Below are 24,604 nucleotides of genomic sequence, written 5' to 3' on the forward strand. Positions count from 1 at the left end.
ACAACAAATATACAAATCTGGATCTCTTCATTAAAAAATGTCTACAGTACAAAGACACGCGTGCACGCACACACACACAGAGTGATTGTATGATGATTTTTCCTAGCCAGTGTTCCTTTCCCCAAGCGGACAGAATGTTCATCCTGGTGAGCTGCCTGTTAATGGTAACTACTGCATGTTCTCACTATGCATGAAGGGTAATAAAGAAGACATAAGATGTACTTTTCACACTAAAACACTGGCATTATAGAAACCTAAATCTGATGATTTGTATTTTTTTTTTCCAAATGGAAAATTATTTGTCTTTGCCGGTGTTTCTTTTTTATACGAGACGGTATGTTCAACCTGGCGAGCCATCAGTTAATTCTAATGACATGGTATCATTATGCATGAAGGACAATAAAGGATAAAGAAGCCCTACTCTTCATTGTACAGTACCTCATACTGAGATTGAACAAAGCAACCCTGTTTGTCTTTTGGAGTAAGAATTCCTAAAGCAAGTGATACGGTTTTCTAAGCATGTGCAAGTAGGCTTGCTAATCTCTGTTTTTGATTCACACCAGATAAACTGTGAGTTCTGGCTTTGATATCGTTATAAAGTTATAAAGCATCTCATTTCACATCCACATGTGTCTAAAACACACAACTTGTGACCAAGCGCTGCGGAGCGTGTCAGTGAGCAAGTGGAAAACATATGCTCCATTTCAATATTCCTCTGAACAATTTGTTCTCAGTCTTTTTTTTATATAGCATATATCAGAACACAGTACATCTGTTGAAATGAAAAGTGATTAACTTTTTTCCGCATATGTATAAAGATTTACAGTGTTATAGTGATTATTATTATCATTATTATTATTGTGAAAAAGCTTGTGTTTGTAGGAAACATTACGCAAGTAATCAGAAGTAGACCTGTCTTCCTGCCCTCCACCACATGTGTGGCACATGCAGGTGGCAACATCATAAATGCGCTCACATCTTCCCCTGATCTGCATTCTCCCCTGCCCCCCTAATGTTTTTTCTCTTTACCCCTGCTCATAATCATAGATATAAAACTGTACCAGTATCTGAAAATGATAGCTTTCTCTCTCTGTAAAAAAAAAAAAAATACATTTTTATAAAATTTTTGAACATGAAAAATTATTAAAAGCTAAAGTGCACAATCGATGTGATGCTGGCCTTGAACCTAAGGCCACACAGAGGCAGCTGAGCCTCAAGCCTTCTCAAACCTTCCAGTATTTACCAAAGTTCAAACAGGAAGTAGGCTTCTTTTTTTCCACAGTGTTTAACAGCTCCTCAGAGGTTTCAGGGTGAAATGAACAGAAAGGAAACCAAAACCCTTCAAAAACACATTTAGAGACATTTCTCTCGTATGTGACGTCAGTTCCGATATGCCGGGACAGAAAGTGGAGGGGTTGTTTCATTTTTTGTTGTTGTTAAAAGCGTGGAGAAATGAGAGGGAAAGCTTTCAAGGCTGAATTGGAGTACTTTTTTTTGTTCTTTCTGCTGACACGTCAGCTCGCAAAAGCATCCATACGATATTCTTTTGAACCCTCAGAAGTGTGCAGGTATCGCTTTCTCATCTGTGGCCTTTTGATGGTCACTACAAAATGAATGAATTTTGGTTCTGTATTGACAAAGTCATGAAATGTCAAACGCTGAGCTAAACAAGCAAACAATAGAGCCTTGATGCCCCTGTCCATTTAATTATCATAACCTCAAGGGCAATGCAAAGTTTGCTTATCACTCTTCCTCCTTAAAGTCAATGAACTGAATTTCTCATTCAAGCAAGTTGTCGCTGCATCAATTTATCTGAATTCGGTTCATTTCAGAAGACACTAGGTTACCGGTGAGGTAAATCAAACCCGGTACCATTCATAAGCAATTCTTATTTCTTATTTATTGTAAATTTGCATCTGTAAATATTTGTCTGCATCATTCTGTTTAGTTGCTATCAAAAACTGTGCCAAAAGTAGACTCTGGAACCTGGAAGGAGCAACATTCTAGAATCACTGGAATAAAATTTGAACTGGACCTGTAATTTGTGAACTTGTTTAAATGAACCAGAACAAAAATTCTAAAAGTACAGCTGCACAGCTTCCTATCTGAAAACAATTAAAAAAAAAAAGTATAACAAAGCAAATGACCAACTTTACCATCATATAGTTACATTATCATGCTGCACAGTCACCGTAACTGATGACTATAATTACATATTACTACTACATGTTTTAACGCAGAACTGTTTTGATATTGAAGCAAAAACTAATGGTAGCTGGTGATGTTATTTAAAGGCATTCATGACAGAATCATCTGGATGATGGACATGTGTCTGTATTCTCAAATTTCATTCCAGATTTGCTAGTCAGTATGTATTTTCAATTTGGATGACTATTTTACCAGTAGCATTGAGCAAATCAAAATGTTTATTAAAATTATAGATTGCAATACACACTCTGATATAAAAAATAAATATAAAACAATCAATTGAGTATTAATTATTCACTAGTAATTTAAACACAAACCAAATGAATTAAAAATTCTCAAATTACTTAAAAAATGACAGTAAATATTATGCTTGTATTTTTAATTAATTTGAATTTCCAGTTCATCAGATCTGTCACAGTTCTGTCACTGTGCTGTTGTGTAGATACATATGATAAGCATCTTGTTATTGTGTAAATTTCAATATGGCTGTCCAGTATGCAATTTCAGCATGGCCGTCCAATATGGCTATTTCAATATGGCTGTCCAATATGGCTATTCAAAATGGCTGTCCCTGACTATCCATTCCACCATCACTAGAAATGGGTTTCCATGGTGTTCCACCATGCTATATGCTCTGTCGCTGCTCACTTCCTTCAGTCCCATGTTTAATAACTGCCCACAATCTTGTTTTATTCTGGTCTTTTTCTATTGTCGTGAAAATTAAAATATATCAGCTGTGAGTTGTTCAGAGAAACACACAAAGTTGAAACCATTCCGGCTGTATTGCGCATTCTCTGTTAAAATAAACAGCACCTACATTAAAAAATAAATAAAATAAACCAAAAGCCACATTTGGACCATATTCAGCCAACTGTCAATAGCCAATGTAGCAAGCCGTCATGGTGTCATTGGCTGAGACAATGGGTGGCTTTTAGACCTCGTTTGAACTGGTTTTGAAATGATGACACAATGCTTTATTTGTCCATATGTTTGGAATTATTGCATCTGTTTACAATTTATTTATTTACTTTATGAACTCTGCCTTCGGTTGATTAGCATTTTGTCTCGTTGCGCTCGTCTTTGGGAACATGATTGGCATTTGGTGATAGCCGTTTGAAGTAAGAAATGGTCTGCTTTGATCTCTGAGGATGAGAGCAGCGTTCAGATATTACTTGAAGACGGTCTGAGAATGAACACCAAAAGCGTTTTCAGTGAGGATGACGAGCAACAAACATGAAGTAGTTTTTTTTACAAAGTGTTATTTTCAGGAGTCATTTCAAAATGCTTTCAGTCTGAAACAAAAGTATAAGTTATATTGTGTTTCAAAGCTCTAGCCTACTAATGGAATTAATAAATACAGCTTCCCAGGTGGCTAGGAAAATAATGGACTACCAAAATAAAAATGAGAATTCTTGCTTTTGCTCATTACAGATATTTTACTTTTTTTCTTTTGTAAAATTAAATGTATTCTTTTCCTGTAATTAAACTTTTATGTCACCCAAAGAATAAAAATATGAAAAGTAAAATATGTGATAATTAATATAGTTTACTTTGAATGTCATAATAGGTATAGTCCAGCTTTATTATTTTATAGCTGCATACTTTTCTACAGTTCTGTGATCATGCATATTAAAATGACTAAACTAGATTATTGGTGAGATATATAATGTATGTAATTATTTATAATAAATATATAAATTATTAAATACAATAATATATGCATGATTATTACACTGTGCAATATCATAATAATTATGATATATATAATGCAGTATACTTATGCTATAATATATTAATAACTTCTATGGTGCTATTACAGACTATAACTATATAATCATATCAAAATATGACATATTTTAACCCCTACATTAACATGAACTGTATGACTATATATGCATGGTTTCCTGTCCAGTTGTTATTTGTACATTTGTTATTTGCTTATCCTGTGTGTATTGACTTTAACTTTTTATAATAATAATAATAATAATAACAACAACAACAACAACAACAACAACAAAGCATATAAAAAGACATTTTGCTACATCTTCATGTTAATTTTATCCAACGCAAAGTGAAGTGCTGAAACTCAACCTTATGCAAAGGCATAGAGATTACTATTTTTTTTTTTTTTTTTTTAACCCTTGAAGGCTGCTCTTTAATATCAGCTTGTAACCAAGTAAAACCAAGTAAATATTATTGTAAAGGCACACATAAAGCAAATATATTTGTTAACTAAGTATTACATCATTGCAGGAATAAGCCGTTTAACTGAGCTAGGCTGTTTCCGTTGACGACACTGCCATCTACTGGTTTTTGCTATTAAATGCAGAACCCCTCCGAAGGTCCGAAGTTCCAAAGGTAAAGTTACAGAAAGCGTCTTGTCTTACCTCCCGAGTTCATTTTTGTCCTGCTTTTTTTCGTCCTTCGTCCACTGTATGCGTCTGACGGTCAAATGTATACGATCCCATTTCTTTTGCAGCTGCACATAAATGAACTATGAACAAACTAACAATACTCGACAGTTGCAAGAGGATTCGTTGCAATCTGTTGACAGCTGCACGTGCACTTCTACAAAAGGAAGCCGGAGGGGTTTGGCTGGCTTCCACGCAACCACATCCCTACTCTTCTCTCAAAACATGTCACACTTGTCAAGAAAAAGAATGTTAACCCTTGCCATAAACTTTAATGCAAAATAGTCAATGCAAAACTTTAAATTTCTTGATAAATACCCTAAATAAATTCATTTAAACCATTAAATATTGATTAAAAATTGCATGATTATGCTACTGACCTCAAGTATCAAGAATGCATTTGGTTGAAATAAAATTCCTTTTAATACAAAATGCTAAATTTGCTTCTGTCCTAGATGAAAAAATATTGAAAGAGTGAACGTAAATATGCAAACAAGTGCACCCAATACAAAATTATTTTACGGTCAGTAACAAAAGATACAGACAAATCAAAAATCTCAATTCATCGAGGAGTCACAAAATCCTCTAGACAGTCACAATTGCATAGCTGCATGGAAAACTGCATGACGTGCATCAAATTGGTGACTTTGTGTGGTAACTTAGCAATGCTTTCCATATCAACAGATGCACCCCCACTCTTTGAAATTGGCTATTTTCTGCGACCTTCAGAAATGATACGACGGAAATGGAAATGAACAATACTGAGAATTTGTCCCACAGAGGTGATAAAGGATGTACAAGGAGCTGTGAATCAGAATCAGAATCAAAATGGCAGAGACTGAAAAGGAGCATGATAAGAAGGAGGAAGAGAAGAAGAACCCGGGGTTCTCCTGTGCGCGAGGGAAGGGCCAGCTACAGCCAGCTGATGGGGACTGAAGGGGTTAGAACCCAGTAAGAACCCAGTGAGAACCCACCCATCCATACATCCATTATCGGGGGGTGGGTGGGTGGTGGGTGGTGGGTGGAGTCTATCCCAGCACCTATTGGGCGAGAGGCAGGAATGAACCCTGAACAGGTTGCCAATCCATCACAGGAAACCCAGAGAGAACCCAGATGTGGAAAAAGGTTAAATCAAACTGAACAAGTGAGAACAAAAAAATAAAAATAAAATAAAAATAAATTATCTGAAGGTGCATTGTGGGAGATCTGAAACCACAAATCTTAAAGGGAGGCAGGGGGACAGACACCGGTACATAAAATTAATTAGAGGAGAAACTACAGGATGCAACAAGATTGAGAGGGTTTTTTTTATTGAAAGACAAAAAAGTACAGGAATGCAAAGAGTGTCTTAAGACACCCCGTGGAACACTATAGAACTATAGTATGGGCTTCGATATTTAATTGAATTGTGTCCTGCAAAGAACCAAAATGTCTGCTTATTTTACAAGCTATCTTCAGTTTTCACTGTGAAGAAAATAAACAAATGAGAGCATTTATATTTCTTGTGCAAGTTTCTGACACTCACAGCAACTGTAGCTACCCTGCAAAGTTTTGCCCGAAGCTACAAAGGTGTACAAGTTTATCTGCTTAAAAAGCTTGTGATAATAGCAACTGTGTCCATTGGGAATCGGGTGGATCATTTAATTAATGTTCGCTTAAATAACATTTAGAATTACAGTTCAGTCAATTTATGATTATGAAAGGTTACACGTTACACAATGTATAATATTCTACTTTATTATATTGTAAAATCTATTATAAGATCCTATAAGAATGTGATGTTTATTTTCACCAGTAATAAATTACTATAGGATACTAAACACATATATTATAAGACTGTTGTACACTCATTCATGCATACACTATATCATATGAAATATTCTACAATAAAAATTATAGAGTAGGATACAAATATTACACAAAACCATGTACATAGGATGCAATCCTAGTTTATTTTCATAAGTAAGAAGATGATGTGTACAACATGGGAACTCATTTTACACCATTATACTAGAACCCATCCACACTGCAGAAAACAGAATTATTTAAAATAAATTCAGAATAGATTATTCTTCTGAAAGACTGTTTTACTGCAGAATGACAAACATAACATTCATTGGTTGTATTTTTCCTTATCAATTAAAATGTCCAAATTTCCATCTTTGCAGAAATACATATGTTTATTTTAGATAGATATGCTTTATATACTTTATTGAACCCCGTGGGGTAATTTGTCCTCTGCATTTGACCCATCCTTAGTTACCTAGGAGCAGTGGGCAGCCACAGTGCAGCGCCAGGGGACCAATTCCAGTTCTGAGGCAAGTGCCTTGATCAAGGGCACGTGCAGGAGCGCACCTAACATGCATGTCTTTGAGTGTGGGAGGAAACCGGAGTACCCGGAGTAAACGTCCCTCTCCGAACCTCCCCCTCACTATCCATCTTCCGCCGTGGCCTGAAGACTCATCTCTTCAGACTATATCTAGAATAACCACCACCATGCTGTGTATATATATATATTTAAAAAAAAAAAAAAAAAAAAACCCTTTTTCCTGTCATTTGTTACATGTTGCCCCATCCCTGCACTTCTTGGTAAATTGTATTTGTCCTAATACTGTAGCTTATTCTTCTGCCTAGTTTGGCTTTGCAGATGTTAGACCAGGATAGTGTTCATTGTTCTCGGCTAGAAATAGCTGTACAAAATAAGTAATTGTACCTTACTGAACCCGTGTTCAGCAGTTGTCTACGATCATGAAAATGCACTTCTTGTACGTCGCTTTGGATAAAAGCGTCTGCCAAATGAATGTAATGTAATGTAAAACCCACGCAAACACGGGGAGAACATGCAAACTCCGCACAGAAAGGCCCCAAGCCGAGATTCGAACCCACAACCTTCTTGCTGTGACCGTCTTCCAGCTTGTTTTCCGCTATGATAAGAGGGAATGTGAGTACGTACATTTTTATTTAAAAAGGAAACATCTGCCCAATTGCTTGCTCATTGGCTAACTAATAATATGGTAAATCCCAGCTACGTGTAGGTGATATGCCTTTTTGCCATTCATTTTAGAATATGAGATCATATTCAAGTAGGCGTGATGCAAAGCTACAAATATATTAGCTTGATGTTGGCTGATATGATTCTGGTAATGCAAGCTCAAACCCATTTTTACATGCTTTTATCTGGGTGTGTCTATGGTAACAATGAAGGGAACCCTTCATTACTCGCAGTTAAAACTAGGGGGAGTGGCCGCTCTGCACGTCTTACGTTCCTCTTGCTTACGCAAGGCTGAAACGCCTCCCTTTATCTAGTTGACAGAGTGCTTTCCTGGCAAGAACTTGCAACACTATAAAGGTACGTTGAAATTCAATCCGTTAAACAATTGTGGGCTGCAGTTTCGATACTGTGGCTGGCTGTTGGATTTTGACCTTGATAGAACTGCGATTGGAAGTCGGTGCGTCCACGCGCAGTGTGTGGATGCAGCTCGACCACGAGATGCTGATGCACTGCAGCGCGCGGAACGCTTTTGTGCGCAAGGCCTTTGCGTATTGAACGTCCTGTAATTTATAGAGTATTCTACTGTGTTAACAAACTTCCAAGCTACGTTCTTAGCTAGTCGATAAAAACTCCTGGATGCGCTCCAAAATATGCATGTAATTGTCCACAAATTTAACTTTAGCAGATGCCATAAAAAGTGAGTTGCCGAACTGACTACGTGCTAGCTGGACGGGTAGCGAGCTAGCCATGGCCGTTTCTATTCACTGGAAAGAATGACGCTTTATTGCATTCGCTGTCTAGCTTTGTGTGGCCAGCGGGGGTTGTTTGTCGATGACGTTCTAGCTAGTTCGGTCGTTCGTAGTGTTGCATTTATTTTAAAAGCGAACAAACGTGGCCACCGTAATAACCAACGTTAGCTAGCTTGCTAGTCAATTATGTTTTTTTGTCGTCAGTGGCCTGTCTCAGTCACACTTTTGCTTGTGAACAAATGGCTAACGCAAACTGGACAGATGGCGCAGGCGGACTGAATAAACAAAAAGGGCTTGCGTGGTACAGCCGTCCAGCTGGTGTCCCAACAAGCTAACGAGCTTGCTAATCGGTTTTTGGGGTTCGGGTGCTTGACTTTGTCAGACGTGTTACAGTCGTTTGCAGTGCCGTAGCTGTTAGTTAGCGAACGTTAAATCGTTCACGAAAACGCCACCAGTGCGCCAGTGTCCCTTCTGGCAGGTGACCTCTAGCCGTCTTGGAAAAGGTTGTGCCACACGCCGACGGGATGCACCTTCACTCGACCATTAAAAATCAGCGAAAAAAATGGTGTCCTGATTACCGATTCGCCCAAACACGTGGAAGGTGTATGTTGCCCTGTCAGTAAACATGTTTAAACACGTTTCTTAATGTGATGCTAACGCTGATGAGGTCATTTTGACGTGTAGCTGTTATAGTTTAACTAGCTATTGTCTCGCTGGATTAAAATGTTATCTGAGGGAGAAAGGTATTGAAGCCGTCTATGATTGTTTTACGTTGTGTGTTTGGGTATTATAACATCAATTATGGATATTAATATTAACCAGTTATTCCAAAATAATTGCGCAAACGTGCAGTGCATATATAGGCTAGACTGAGGGAACTGACCCAGAAATTTTCTCCAGGCTTATTTTATAGATTTTTTTTTTTTTGCATTTAGTTCTTTTTAAGTGGCTGAATTGTAAAATGTCCAGCTACTGTTTCATTGCACTTGGCTAATTAACCCTGCCATGGTTAGGCCTAAATCACTGTGCTTTCAGTAAATGTCCCAGTCCCCAGTTTGTGACGTGCGCACACATACTAAGGTGCAGCATGCCCACACACCCAGGTCCATATAGCATGATGATGAGAGTAAGTAATTTCATGTAATAAAGATGGAGATTTCATGTTGTGTACTGATCAGTAGTTAATTATTTTCCTCTTGGAGTTTACCGAAAATTACTATTTGACAGCTGTTTTTTTAAAAACAATTCTTCCTGGGGGCATGTCCTGTGACCCCCCCCCCCCCCCCCCCCCGCACACATATTCAAACTAAAGTTATGCCCTTGAAGCAGGGAACAACCAGAGAGAGAGGGGGGTGTCGTTGACATTTTTGCCCTTCCAAGTGTTTTGCCCACAGCTCCCAGCTCTGTTTTTGTTTCGCTTCTGTGCCTGACATTAGTATGACTGCGTAGCTCTCTCCTGCAGTCCTGGCAGGACGGTGACTGTCCTTTGAGCTCAGCTGTGATCTTTTAGATGTCCGACTCCTACAACCCCCCCCGACCCCCCCCCGCCCCCGCCCTGGCGCTTGGGACGGCGTTGCGTAAGGCCTGGTGAAACTGCTGCTGAGCAGAGTGTGCCGAAGGTGACTTCTCCCCTCCATCTAGAGCCTGAGCCCCCGCTCTCCCCCACGGGACAGGACTGTTTCCTGTGCCCCCGCTCTCCCCCACGGGACAGGACGGTTTCCTGTTCCCCTGCTCTCCCACATGGGACAGGACTGTTTCCTGTGCCCCCGCTCTCCCCCATGGGACAGGACTGTTTCCTGTTCCCCTGCTCTCCCCCACGGGACAGGACTGTTTCCTGTGCCCCCGCTCTCCCCATGGGACAGGACTGTTTCCTGTTTCTGGTTATTTTTCTCCTTCCTGGATCGTACGCCATTGCTTAACCCCGCCGTTCAGCTTCTTTACCGGTTTTTGCTTGAAAATGGGAGTTGAGTTGGTGACCCAGGTTGAGTAAAGGGCAGTATTCATGAGTGAAGAGTACAATTGTGTGACCCCCACCAAATCAGACCCCCCTCCCCCCTCTTTCCAGGGTTCTCTCCTGCTAGCCTTCCTGAATCAATAGGGGTCTGTTGCACAATAGCTGGCCTGCGTAGTGCATGTTTTTTTTTTTCTTGTGTGTGTTTTCGGTTTCCTGGTTAAACGGGTTCTTCTCTTCTTTTCAGATCATGGCAGTGCCACCTACTTATGTCGACCTGGGCAAGCCTGCCAAGGACGTCTTCACTAAGGGATACGGTAAGGAAGACGCCCTCCCTATTTTATTACTGTTAATTTATGTCAAGTCTCTACAGTGCTCCCAATTTAGGAACATGATTTTTGGAAACCGATGTCTATCAACTGGAAACATTATTTAGGAGCACACCTACTAATTGGAAAACATTACTGCGCTCCTTAGGTTTTTCAGCTTAGGAGCACGTGCCCCTTGGGTTAGCACCGAGGGATTTTTTCCCCTCCAGGTCTGGAAGCGCTTCTGTTTCAGGAGAGCTTGTGGCAGTCGGAGGAGAGGCGAGGGGAGAGACCCGTCTCTCGCAGTCTCTCGTTATTACCGTAATTATTAACTGAAGCGGTGCAGTGCCCTGCTGTGTGCTGCTCTCTGGCTGGGATTCTGCTGAGGTGGGGGCCTGTTCCTGCCGAGCGGAGTGGATATCCCTTCACCGGGGGCCCGGCCTTGTGCTGGGGGGGGCGGCTGGGGGTTCACATCAATATCACGTGAGCAGTACAGCTTGGGGGCGGGGGGGGGGTCGGCCTAGGCCTCGTCTCTGGAGAGGGTGGCGTGGTGCCCCAGAGGATTATGGGAAGCTGGACATTTGCCAAGTAGTGGAGGCTGTTTCTCTCTGCCCTTTGCATTTCTGAAAATCTCATCAAATGGCCGTCAGTATTGGAAATGTCATTTTTAGTGTGGAATGGCAGTGATAAGGGAGGTTTTGAGTGCTCTGCAAAGGGCTTTACTTGGCTGCATATTTATGTGGACTGCCTGATTTGGTGATTGATTTGATTTGTATCCTGAAGGCCTGGTTTTCACTGTGTGCATTTAATCTACTTTTCTGTAATGAAGTCCAGACTCGGGTCATTAAGTCAATTGCCTGAATGATGGGTGTGTGTGTGTGTTTGTGTGTGCGTGCTGGTAGGTCTTGTTTTGGAAAATTTGCTCCAGTGCGTGAATACTCTACGAAAAACAGTAATTGCAGTTTGTCTGTTATCACTAGATCTTATTATTATTAAATTCGATTTAGGATTTTCTTTTCTGTGGAACTACCAAGTTTATATTTTAAATTCTTGTTCTCATTTCCTGATCATTTTTAGATATTCTATTTATTTTTTTTCATTTTTAGAAGTTCATCTCATTGTAAGCAATGCAGTGTCAGTTGAAGTTGTTTGGGTGGCTGGTCTAACTGCTTTTAATCTGTCTTGCAGGCTTTGGTCTGATCAAGTTGGATCTGAAGACAAAGTCAGAAAATGGACTGGTAAGATGAAATTTGAAATGGAAGCAGTGTGTTCCTGAGAGAAACTGATGGAGCTGCTGATTGCCTCCACCTGAAATCTCAGCAATCAGAGTTTATAATGACGTGTTTGTCAGAGCAGGGTTTACCCCATGCAGTTTGGAGGCAGTTTTGTGCATCCTGATGTCAAGTGTGAAAATGAAAGCTGGTTTTGCGTTCTGGAGCAATAACATTACAGGCATTTAGCAGACGCTCTTATCCAGAGCGACTTACACACACCTATGTGCACTGAAGCCATTGAAAGCACCTTGCTCAAGGGTACAAAATCGAACCTGCGAGCTTTAGGTTCAAAGGCCAGTTCCTTACCTGTCACACTACTCTGCCGCCCTGAATAACGCAGAAAGAATCACCTGTTCGGTTCAGGTGGGGGTCACCGCGTAGCTAACGCACACGCGCCCCTCCTGCGTTTGTCTCACCCGTGTGACGGCCGTCCTCCCCTTTCCGCTCGTTCCCAGGAGTTCACCAGCTCGGGATCCGCCAACACGGAGACCAGCAAGGTGTCGGGAACGCTGGAGACCAAGTACAAGTGGGCGGAGCACGGCCTCACCTTCACCGAGAAGTGGAACACCGACAACACCCTGGGGACCGAGATCACGCTGGAGGACCAGGTACGTCCCGCTGCCCTGCCCACCCGCTCACCCACCCAGGCACCTAATCCACCCACCCACCTGATCACCTGCCCCACCTAACCCACCTGCCCACCCCCTCACCTGCCCCACCTAACCCACCTGCCCACCCCCTCACCTGCCCCACCTAACCCACCTGCCCACCTGCTCACCTGCCCCACCCCCCACCTGCCCACTTCCTGCAGCCGCATAGTTCATTGGTTACTGAATTGAGCTAATAACCAAAGACATGCATGTCAGGTTAGGTGACTCCTACCGTTGCCCTTGACCAAGGCACTGGCCTCAGAACTGGAGTTGGTCCCCGGGCGCTGCACTGCGGCTGTCCACTGCTCCTGAGTAGCTAGGATGGGTCAAATGCAGAGGACAGATTACCCTGCAAGGTTCGATAAAGTATAACTTGAACTGGAAGTCTCTGGCCCTGAATCATGTGGAGAGGGGATGGTGGGGGGGTGGGGGGTGGGGGCGCTGCTTAGCTGGTGAATATGAACACATGAAGCAATATGTCAGCCAGATTGCTTCAGTTACTGTGTGGAATGATAGTGTTGAAAAATAAGAATTTGAGCAATGAGATTTCCTTCAGATAAAAAAAATGTATTAGAAGTATTAATATGCTCAAAGTAACATGCTTGTTTCCTTTCTGGTAAAGAAAGTGTTTTAGAAGTATTGATACGCTGAAGCGTAACATGTTTGTTTTCTCTCTGTCCAGCTGGCCAAAGGACTCAAACTGACCTTTGATTCTTCCTTCTCGCCAAATACTGGGTAAGGTTGGAGATAATGTCAGTCAGATAACGTAATGTCTGTAGCAGATAAGTGTTTGCTTCTGCTTTAGAAAACACGCTCACCTCCCAGAAAATTCTTTGGAGGAAATAAAGATTTGTAAATGTTCAAATCAGGCTGGTAACTTCTTTGATTTAAAAACAAAAAAAAATTTTATTCTGCAATTTTATTGAATTGGTTTCAAAAGCTGAGCCAACATTTGTGAAGCAAATACAAAAAACTCCAAGGCACTTGTATTTGTGTCGATAACAACAGTTTCCAGAAGCAGTAGTCTCTGCACTGTTGCTTTGGGGTGCAGTAGTCTGTGCTCTGTTGCTTTTGGGTTCAGTAGTCTGTGCAGTCTGAGATCAGTGAATATTTGAGGTAAAATGCTGATGTCACTCACGGCTGATGAAACTTGACCTTGAGCCGGTTCGTCACGTTTTTTTCCCCCCCCCCCAGCAAAAAGAGCGGGAAAGTGAAGACGGCCTACAAGCGCGAGCACGTGAACCTGGGCTGCGACGTGCACTACGACATCAACGGCACGGCCGTGCACGGCGCCGCGGTGGTGGGCTACGAGGGCTGGCTGGCCGGCTACCAGGCCACCTTCGAGGCCGGCAAGAACCGCGTCACCCAGAGCAACTTCGCCGTGGGCTACAAGACGGACGAGTTCCAGCTGCACACCAACGTGTGAGTGCGCCGTTCCGTTACCGCGGCTCGTAACCGCTGGGCTGCGCCCCGCTCCGCCCGATTGGCTGAGGGGCTGAGCCGGCGTGGGCGTGGTTAGTACTTGGTTGGCGGACCTCCGGGGGAAACTCACAGTTGCCGCTGGAAGTGGGGTTGGGGGGCCTGTAGGGGGCGGTCTTCTCTCTGGTCAAATAAAACCCAGTGTCCCTGTGCAGCGATGGGGATGCTGCGCTGTAGGAGAGGCGGTCTTTCGGATGAGACGTTAAACCGATGTCCTGACTCAGTGTGGTCTTTTAAAGATCCCATGACACTCGTTGCAAAGTGTTGGGGGCTCCCTGGTGTTTTGGTTAAATTCCCAACCTGGCTCTCTCAACCTGCCACTTAATCATCCCCTGAGTTAATTGGCTAAAAAAATTAGTCTCTCCCTCTCCACCTCAGCTGATGTATGGTGAGCGTTCTCATGCAAAATGGCTGCCGTATATAAGTGCTATTATAATTGCAGCAAATAATAATAAGTGATGCGGCCGGACGCTGGAGGCCACCCCATCTCGCTGCCTGTCTCAAACTCTCTGGCTCACACTCGTGTGTGTTTTCACACTCACACACCGGGATTATGGGATTTTCCAGGGACGTTGCTAAGTGAAGAAAGCAAGCTAATGCGTTCAGTCTCCTGCTTGGCGCGCCGCTCGTTTCCCTCTGTGATCGAATTTGACACGTCCGAGCCGAAAACAGGCCTCTTGGTGCCATGGCAACGCCTGTTTATTTAATTTGGATTGGATTTTCAGAACAAGGAGATTTTGTTTTTTTTTTCCGCTCGGAATTCTGAGTTGTTGTACCTCAGTTAATTCTGAAATGATGGAAAGAACATTCCACTGGCTCTGTAGTTCTCAGGTCTGCTCTCAAAGTGTCGCACCTGTGGTGACGATCAGTCCTTCGACCACCGAGCGCTTTGTGTGATTGGCAGGCTCGCTGCTGAGGTCATGCTGAGCAAGCTCTAAAATGGTGGAGCTGAATGGAAGCTTCATCACTCAAACGGCAGGAAAGGTGCCAGAGTGAGAGAAATACTCCCCCTGCCCAGCATCGGAGTCCCCGAAAACACTGGAGTGTAGTGACTAGTTAAAGGGTAAAAGAATTAATGGGAAGGTGTCCAGTATTGGCAGTGAAATATGTATTCATTATCTTGTACAACATTTGGTTTTTAATTTGTAGAATGCAGAAAAATAGACATGAGGTGCCTCTTTGTTACTAATTTATTTATCATTTATGATGTGAGTTGTCATAAAAAGTGAGTAAGTAGGATTACTTGGAAATAAATAAAAAAACCATTTACTTTGGGGGAAGGGGTGTGTGGAGGGGTCCGAAAGGCTGTCAGCCCGAGATGACGTTGAGTTTTTTTGTTGTTGTTCTCTTTCTATTACAGGAACGACGGCACAGAGTTTGGCGGCTCCATCTACCAGAAGGTGAACGAGAACCTGGAGACGGCGGTCAACCTGGCCTGGACCGCCGGGAACAGCAACACTCGCTTCGGCATCGCCGCCAAGTACCAGATCGACGCCGACGCCGCCTTTTCGGTGTGTGTGAGGCGGGGGGGGGGGGGGGGGGGGGGGGGGGGGGGGGGGGGGGGGGGCTCGCCGTGATCTGTGTGGAGCGCAGTGAGCCTCAGTGTGGGGGGGGTGGGGATGGGGGGCTCGTCGCGATCTGTGTGGAGCGCAGTGAGCCTCAGTGTGGGCTCGCTGTGATCTGTGTGGAGTGCAGTGAGCCTCAGTGTGGGGGGGTGGGGATGGGGGGGGGGGGTGGGGTTAAGGGGACCCTACAGTAGCTCTATGAGAAGAATAACAGGCTCCTGGTTTGACCACAGGAGTGGCTGTTGAGTGTTGAGGCAGATAATATGCTGCTGACTGTAAAACTCACTCCAGACACAGCTTAGGTTCATTTTATATTAAATTTAATGTTTTTTAAATATTTTTTATATTAAAACTGTAGGTTGTAATAGAAAGCCTCACTGCCATTCAAAACCACAGTATTCGCTTCATTGATGCGCGCATTTAGATGAAACTGGTTTTAAGTCAGTTGGCTGATTCTGTGTTTTAGAGAACAGCCCCAATCCCCACAAAGCACCGTATGTATGTTTGCATTTCTTTTCCCAAGAGGACAGTGAGAATGTCTGCATGATGATGTTATGGCCAGAAACAGGGGCTGTCGATATTTTTAAGCCATGGTCTTAGAATCCATGAATTTGGATCCTGGAGGTCTGACACGTTATATTTCCTTCTGTCCTTTTCAGGCCAAAGTGAACAACTCCAGCCTTGTGGGCCTGGGCTACACCCAAACACTCAAGCCAGGTGAGTGGCCACAGCATACAAGTACAAAGAGCTACAAGTGTTCATTCTCCAAAGCTTCTCCGAACAGTATTTTCATTATCTAATTATTGGGCCTCTGTTTAATTATATTCCCCGATTTCTTCTTCTCTTCTTCCAGGCATTAAGCTGACCCTCTCTGCTCTCCTGGACGGGAAGAACATCAATGCCGGCGGACACAAGCTGGGTTTAGGACTGGAATTTGAAGCCTAGGGAGATCTAGCTGTCAAATCCTCAACTTCCAGATATTTTACTGAATTAGGTTCCTTCACAACTTGTCTTTCCCTGAGCAGTGTTGGGGTGGGGTGCATTACACTAAATGACACATGATCCGTTATTTTTTAAGGGACAGCTGAAAGGTAAAATATATTGGAACGCCGTACCCCAGTTTGGAGTTAAGGAATGGGCGAGAACTAGCTGGTAGCTTGCTGGTATATAATCTAATAAGCATATGTAAGAGAAATGTAGTTCTTAGATAGTGTTCTGAAATGTTATGAAGATACACTCTCATTCCACCTTTTATTTATTTGTAATGTCATTTTTTATTTTATATATTTTTTTGGTACGATTAAGGGAAAATGCCTGGATGGAGATGTCTGTCTGATGAGCATACACTTGGTCAAAAAGCACTTGGAAAGCAGTCCATTCATTTGGGAATGCATTCTGCTCAGTGTCCACTAGGGGATGCTGCATGTGTCTCACACGTGTCACCAGTGTTGTACCTTGGTTCTACCTAATTGTGTTCCCTGGCAACTGTGAACTATTCCCACACTGTTGTGACATTCCAAGCCAGAACCTCCCAGCAGGCATGGAGATGTCTGTTACAGTAATAGCGTTTTTGGGCAGAGTAGTTGTCTTTCACGTAAACAACAGCTGCTGTCCACGGCACCAGCATTGGTGTACAGGTATAATGCATTTGTTTCACTTGTATTTGTATTTGTGTGTGTGCTCGGGCGTGCGTGCGTGCAGTTTATGTGGATCTCGTCTTTCATTACAAATGTAAAACATTATTTTAGCGCAGTGTCTTTGTCTTCTTTCCCACTGCCTGACAAGTGGCAGTTAAGTTCTGTCAAGTACACCAGGACCAGACATTTGGAAGGGAAGACTTCTTTGTTACCCTCACACGGCACCTCTTAAAAGAAATGCGTGAACTTGTATCCGACATGTTGTCTTCCGTCTTTGATGTTAAAATAGGAACAGAACAGGGTGTGCTTGACAGTTTTGTTTTCCCTGAAAATAAATAACTTTATCTTAACTTCTGGTCCCTATTATCTTTTTTCTCTAGAGCCCTCAGGCTCAGTGTGTGGATTTGTGAGTCATTTATGCGCAAACTGCCTCTGTGCTCTTTAACACCACAGGTGTCAAACTCCAGTCCTGGAGGGCTGCGGCGTCTGCTGGTTTTTGGGTTTCGTCTTGGCACAAGTGTTTCAGGTTACGTCTTTGATTGGCTTAGGAATCCACACGCCTCGTTCTCAAGGCCTTGATTTGGAGCTGATTGAAAGGAAAACGCAAAAACTTGCAGATGCTGCAGATTCAGTTTAACACCCCTGCTTTACAGGATTCAAACATGTCAGTCAAGGCTACTCAACCGCAGGCTGAAGTGTTTGCAGTTATTTGCACCAACCATGCACTGCACCACCATATTTCACTTATGAGCTCACTTCCTGAACCAAGGAGGTAAAAATAATTAGTGAAATCTGGTGGTGTAGTGCATGGTTGTTGCAAATGCCTGCATTCACTATGGCCCGCAGGACCTGGAGTTGAACCGCACTGGCTTGGATTGCATAGATGTTGTTTATCAGGGGTAAAGAACCTGGTTACCAGATGGCTAAAGCCTGATTTCTGTTATGCGTAACCATAATAATGTAACTGGATACCGGGCGACGCCCAATTGATCAAGGGAAATCGGCAAAAACGTGCTTCACAACATACTTTTGTGACAGATCAGCTGCTCACGACCAAAATCCACAACCGGATAAACGTGTTTCTAACATGCACTTATGAACGCCACTTACGGTTTCTAGTTCATTTAGATGCTCGTCACCCGAAATATATTCTTCCTGTATGTCCAGAAAGCTAAAGACTAGCTTTTCAACCTGCTCATCACCTAATTTAGATTATTCAAGTAACACGGCATGATTCAATTATCAGTACACCACCGATTGCAGAGATTTGAGTTGTTTTGCTCGTAACTGGCAAAGGTAGGTTAGTAATCAGTGAACCGCTGAACCAAATTCAGCATCTCTTCGTGAGTTTGAGTCTCACTCTGCCCTGATTCTCTTCTTGGACGATCTGTTGCCAAGGTCCTGCTTCTCTGCACATAAGAAAAAAGAAAAATGTAGCTCAGCTAGGTATTTGAATATGGAGAGGCCAAACTTGTTTCTCTGATGGCTTTAAAAAATCTAATGAACTATTGGACTACATTCATATATTTGAAATAACACTTAAGCCATAACACACGCAAAATGTGATATGGTTTTTTTTTTTTTAATTGTTTATTAAACGTGTATATTTTCTAATGAGTTTGAATTAGTCGGAAAATCTTTCTGCAGCGGCCCCTAGAGGCAGGCTCTCCGCGCTTGCGCAGAATGTACAAATTCAAGGACTTCCTGGTTTTTCGATTTGCTTGAACTGCGTTCGTAGGGGGAGGGTCTCTGACACGCAGTGATTCTTTCAAGATGGCGCCATGCAGGAAGATGGGACAGAGCTTGAATAACTACTGTATATTCTCTATATTTACCTTGGCATTACTCTTTTCTCCACGCTGCCAGTCGGCACCGGCAGTAAACGCTGGTATGTAAAACATTTATCGCTCGGAATACTAGCTAGTTAGGATATTTAGGACGAGGTTCTGCTAGCCATTCTAGCTAGTAATAGCAAATATTAACTGGGTTGCTGGTGATCAGTGTTATCGCCTTTTAGCTAACCTAAATCACAGCCAGTTTACGGACGTGAAGCCAGGTGTCTGCCTTATTGCCGAAACTGTACCATGTTTAACATGACTTAAAACGTAGTTCGACTTAAAACGTAGCTTTTATTTATCGCGACACCCAACTGCGACAACTAGCTAAGTTAGCTGTGACGCTGACGTAAAGTCAAACTTCCTTGTTGTTTGCTTCGTTGTTGATATAAGATAGCGAAACTTTATTGCGTTGGTGTGCTAATTAGAAAACCCGACTGAATTTACCATGGGTGTGACTTAACGCTTGGTTATTATGTAATTAATGTCCAATAATAGCTAAAAGAGAAGAGTTGCTACAGCTAGCTTCAAATTGTTAGATTACTGGCCACCGGACCCGTCTGACACGTAGTGACCTATCTGTCAAACCGGACGGGGAGCGACCATTTCTAATATCAACTGGCCTCTTCCACAGTTTAAAAGTGACCTTACTGATCGGCATAACGAAATAAAGAACAATCCAATAAATAAGCAGCTTTTCTACTGATTATAAACATTTTAGGAATATGGCTTCTTTTGTAACTGTCATAGTGATGTAAACTAATATGGGCTGTTTTTTTTAAAAAACTGAACGTCTCAGTGAGTTTTTTATTCCAACCAGGCTCAATAGCATTGTCTTAACAGCATTTCTTTGATTCTGTGAAATTAAAATCACCATATCTATCAGCGTTTACAGTGTAAAGTACTCAGAGGGAATTCTCTCCTAAATCATAAACATAATATACTGGAGTAAAAGTATTCCTGGCAGTATTATCAGTCCTTGATAGTTCTTCCAAGGCTATAATTGTATATATGAAGAAATGACAACAATATGACCAGTATATTCAAGTACATTTTTTTAACAACCACCATATTTATTATTATTTGCTTGCTTGTTTTAACATTCCCGTACTAAATTAAAATGTATGCATCCCACGGTGCCACTAGCCTGCTAGGATTAGCATTTGGGAGGGGAGGGGAGGGGAGGAGGGGAGGAGGGGGGGTGGGGGGGGGGGGGGGGGAGGGGAGGGGGACATTCAGGGCACATTCAGGTACAATGGCTTCAGTGTTTGAACAGGCAAGCAGTTATGATCAGCACTAGTGCATGTTACAAGGACCATATTCAGTAATCGGTAGTTTAGGAGAACGTAAGGCTGGGGGGAACATTTTTTTATAGAAAAGGCTGACTTTGTGGTGTAATTTGTTATATTTACTGCAGTTGCCATTTTCCATATTAAAGAGTTTGTGAGATACGTTGCCCTTTCACTAACCCATTTAGCGTGCCAGGGGCCCTGTGGGATTGTTCACATTACACCCATCCGTCCTGTTTAAACGGTTCAGTTGAAGTCCCAATGCGCACTGAACAGCCTTTAGAGACACGTGAAAGGTATTCAGGTTAGAATCCTGGGTGGTGCTCATTGCATTGTACTTTCGAACAAAGCCTCAAACCCGAGTAGCTTCAGTAAGTAACAATATCCGGCTGTATGAATAGGTAGATTGTTGGTGAGACTATTTGCCACAGCCAGTATCCTTGGATAACTGGTGAGAAGATGAGCCGTTCGGTGTTTTGGTGAGGAGGGAGAATGGAAATCGAGCCTTGGTGAGACGTGTCCTTGTTTAATGTCTCCCTGCCCAATATTTGCGCAGCTCAGCGTTAATGTCTGTTGACTTCTTCCCGGCTGCTGGGTGGATCACATGCTTGACATTTGCTGGGCGTGCGGTTGCATTTTGCCGGATGATATCCTGTAGAGATCTGCTGCTGCTGACGACCTCTGTTCTGCTGGTAGTGGCATAGACATATGTACATGTCTACGGGTAGTGGGTCCTTCACTGGTTCTAGAAAGAGGAAGTGCGATGGACAGCGGTGAGACGGGCTAAGCATTTCCGACCAAAAAGAAAAAACACGCAACCTTTAACACTGATGAAGAAAAACCAAGTGAAAATTAACAAAATGAACATTCCAGTTTTTCTTGATGAAACAGTGAAGGTTTTTGTTGGTGAAAACCAACCTGAAAAGACCATTCAGTGTTTTTGTTGGCATAAATCTTAAAGAACGAATCGCTGCGTTTGACTGGTCGGGCCTCTCGCTCTGGCGTATAATAATTCGCGGTTTTCTTCACCGGCACGAGCGACGGCCGCTGTTGTGTTGAGCGAAGCCGTTGGGGAGCGGGCCCGCGAGCCGCTCGAGCGGAATCGCGTCATTGGCTTAGCGGACGGGCCGAAGCAGGGCTGTAAATGAAAGGCAATGCCCTCTTTATTACGTTCCTCAGTGGGCTCCTGTGCTGTGTGGACGCTTTGGGGGGGAAATAAAGATTAGACTCTTATGTAGTAAAACAAGGTTCCTGTGTTGCCATGGCTGCAGAGGAAGAAATGCTAAATGTTTTTATTTGGTCTAACAGGGTAGCTGTGTTATTGGGGAATTAGCATGCATTTTGCTGAAAAATTTTATATTAACACAAGATGACTTGTCTTTTTAAGCCTGCGGTTCAATAGCCTGTTGTTCTTTATCCATGACGTGGAGTGCACCATAATAAGGCATCTGTTCCTCCAAGTCACTTTTCCCGACTGGGTACGCAGAATATGTGTCCCATTCTAGCATTTAATATAGGATAAATTCAGCAAGCGATTTTGAAAGTAGCAATGATTTTGAAAGTAGCAATTTATTTGGTGGTCAAATGGATATAGACCTACAATGGAAAATGTCCTTTAATTCTAGTTATTCCTCTTATTGTCACCTTTTTAATGTCATTATTAGAAGGAACACTCAGCAGACGTATTGAAATTCTGGCCACTGAACTGAACAGCAGATGATACACACACTGGTTCCCTTCACAATGACAGTTATTAATACAGATGTGTATCGTTTTAAACGGTGAGAGAGGTGAAATTGTTTCCTCTAAACGGCTGCTGTTAAAGAGTTGTTAAAATGTGGACTATTTTGATCTGCTTTAAAAGGTATTTGTGCATCTCACAGCTCTTAAAAATGCTTTTAGCATTAATTTCCCCTCTATAATTGCTGATATATTTATTATCTATGAATAAATACAGAAAAGGAAAGGTAACTTCTCGGCAGAATGGGGAGAGGATGTATTTTTCTCCTTTATAATCGTTTTGCTTTACGTTCAGGGGTCTCACCGGAACAGTCCTCTCCTGAAATCCCCGGCCCTCCCGTGAACAGCTCGCTGCAGACCACGCCCCACGACACCGGGACCACGCCCAACGACACCGGGACCACGCCCCACGACACCAGGACCACGCCCCAGGACACCGGGACGCCGGCACAGCCGAACGGCCCCACGGCGGGAAGGACTGAGGACGGGCCCGGGGGAGTGACTGCCCAAAACGATCGCCCCACAAACGGCACCGCCGCTGCAACCAACGCCGCCGCCGCCGCCGCCGCCACCTCCTCTAAAGCTTCCGCCACCGAAGCTCCACCCACCAAAGCGGACGCCACCCCTGCCCCTAACCCCGACCCCACCCCCGTGAAAGCCGCCGACTCCCCTGCTGACACACCCGTCTCTCCCGCCAAAACTGCCGCCTCCCCTGCTGACACACCCGCCTCTCCAGCCAAAACTGCTGCCTCCCCTGCTGACACACCCGTCTCTCCCGCCAAAACCGCCACCTCCCCCGCTGAAGCTGCCGCCTCCCCCGCTGACGCACCCGCTTCCCCCGCGAAAGCGGCCTCCCCCCCAGCCAAGCCCACCGCCGGAGCCAGCTCCCCGGGAGGGGGGCCGCCCCCGCTCCCCCAGTCCTACGAGGACACGTCCCCCACCTCTCCGGGGATCGGCCAGGACCTGTACGAGGATGAAGAGGAAGATGACGACGAAGACCTGGACTACCCGAACGCCCTGGCGGACCCCCGGAGCAAGTCGCCGGAGCAGGACTGGGCCCTGGACCGGGTGGGGAACGACGATGGCGACGAAGATGACTTCATCCAGGCTGACAAAGGCCTAATGGTGCCTCGCCCGGCAGAGGATGCTGGGAAGGTGGGCGGGCGCATGAAGGTCGACACCCTCTACACGGTTCAGGACGAGGACTCGCATTTCTTCTTCCACCTGGTCATCATCGCCTTCCTGGTGGCCATCGTGTACATCACCTACCACAACAAGAGAAAGGTAGGGTAGCCCCGTTAGCCTGCCGGTGAGGAGAGGCGCTATATTAATGATCTGTTCGAGAAAAAAAGGGATTAATTCAGAATAAATAATTCTTAATAACAGTAATTATCATAAGAATAACAGCAATAATAATAATTGTTATTACTAATATTTATTTTGAATTACACCCTTTTCCTTTTTTTATTATGAGTGATTATTAATATAGCGCCTTTCACTCTTATCCAGAGCTGTTTAAGTGGCTCTGGATGAAAGTGCCTGGCTGCTGATGTGATGACTGACACTGAAATAGTGGAAATCCTCTGCCTGTGTGGTGGTAATCTCACTCCGTTAGGTAATCACACCCAGGGGGGGTTTGAGGGACAGGGAGGAGTTGTGCAAAATTAATATTTAATCTTTTTTTTTCTAACGGAGCGTCACATTTTTTGTGAAAGCCTGTTAGGTGGGTGAGAGGTGTGTAGGGGAAGGTTTTTGAGTGACCTGTGTCTCTCCCCCCCCGCCCCCCCAGATCTTCCTCCTGGCACAGAGCCGGCGCTGGAAGGAGGGGCTTTGCTCCCGGAGCGTGGAGTACCACCGGCTGGACCAGAACGTCAGCGACGCCATGCCCTCCCTCAAGATGACCAACGACTACATCTTCTGAGCCTGGGCCGCAGCAAAAAAAAGAAACTTTTCAAATTCTCTGTATAAAAAAAAAAAGCCTATCAAAAAAAAAAATGTGCGGTTCAATCTCTGCGATCTTAACCCCACACGTGTAGTCCAAGGCCCTGTTTTACAGAGCAGGATTCACTGAGCTTGCCGATATACTGCACCGAGTAAAACCCAGAACCCTCTGCAATCCCTACCTGGAACATGGACTGAAGTAAAAAGAGCTGTTCTGGGTTTTTTACTTGCCGTAGGTATCCAGCTAACTCTGTAATCCTGCTTTGTGAAACTCCCCCCACCCACCCCCCCCCCCCACCCCGGACAAACGGTCTGGTTGGAGGTGCGCGGGTGGTGCTGTGGCCCTGCCCTGTGCGATCTGTGGGGTCTCTGTGGTGTCCAATCACAGCCTGGGTTGTACTGTTCTGTTTCCCTCTGGTGTCATGTTCGTTTTCTGAATTTCCTAACAAGCGCATATTAATAATGGATAGTCGTTTGGCCTTCTGTGGGAAAAATTACTCCTTACAGCCTTACAATTCTGTTCAGATGTAGGTCACTTTATTGCAGATATTCTTTTATTTTGTGTATGTGTAATG

At 43.7% G+C, this 24,604-nt stretch overlaps 2 protein-coding genes across 3 annotated transcripts; both read left to right on the top strand.

Moving 5' to 3' along the window:
* Positions 1-7,816: 7,816 nt before the first annotated feature.
* vdac1 (voltage-dependent anion channel 1) lies at positions 7,817-17,574 on the top strand. 2 transcript variants are annotated; one of them, XM_035435049.1, is made up of 9 exons: positions 7,817-7,968; positions 10,559-10,628; positions 11,808-11,857; positions 12,349-12,501; positions 13,226-13,278; positions 13,738-13,965; positions 15,383-15,533; positions 16,247-16,304; positions 16,441-17,574. In XM_035435049.1, the coding sequence occupies exons 2-9, from the start codon at positions 10,562-10,564 to the stop codon at positions 16,530-16,532; spliced, it is 852 nt and encodes a 283-aa protein (XP_035290940.1). In that variant the 5' UTR covers positions 7,817-7,968; positions 10,559-10,561; the 3' UTR covers positions 16,533-17,574. The 2 variants fall into 2 exon arrangements, with proteins under 2 accessions (XP_035290940.1, XP_035290941.1); XM_035435050.1 differs by lacking the exon at positions 7,817-7,968 and adding an exon at positions 8,285-8,308.
* Positions 17,575-18,951: 1,377 nt separating this feature from the next.
* On the top strand, positions 18,952-24,071 carry c9h5orf15 (chromosome 9 C5orf15 homolog). The gene is made up of 3 exons (XM_035434385.1): positions 18,952-19,112; positions 22,384-23,372; positions 23,878-24,071. The coding sequence occupies exons 1-3, from the start codon at positions 18,998-19,000 to the stop codon at positions 24,007-24,009; spliced, it is 1,236 nt and encodes a 411-aa protein (XP_035290276.1). The 5' UTR covers positions 18,952-18,997; the 3' UTR covers positions 24,010-24,071.
* Positions 24,072-24,604: the final 533 nt, after the last annotated feature.

The sequence above is a fragment of the Anguilla anguilla genome, chromosome 9 (assembly GCF_013347855.1).
Source record: "Anguilla anguilla isolate fAngAng1 chromosome 9, fAngAng1.pri, whole genome shotgun sequence".
In the NCBI taxonomy this organism is placed as follows: Eukaryota; Metazoa; Chordata; class Actinopteri; order Anguilliformes; family Anguillidae; genus Anguilla; species Anguilla anguilla.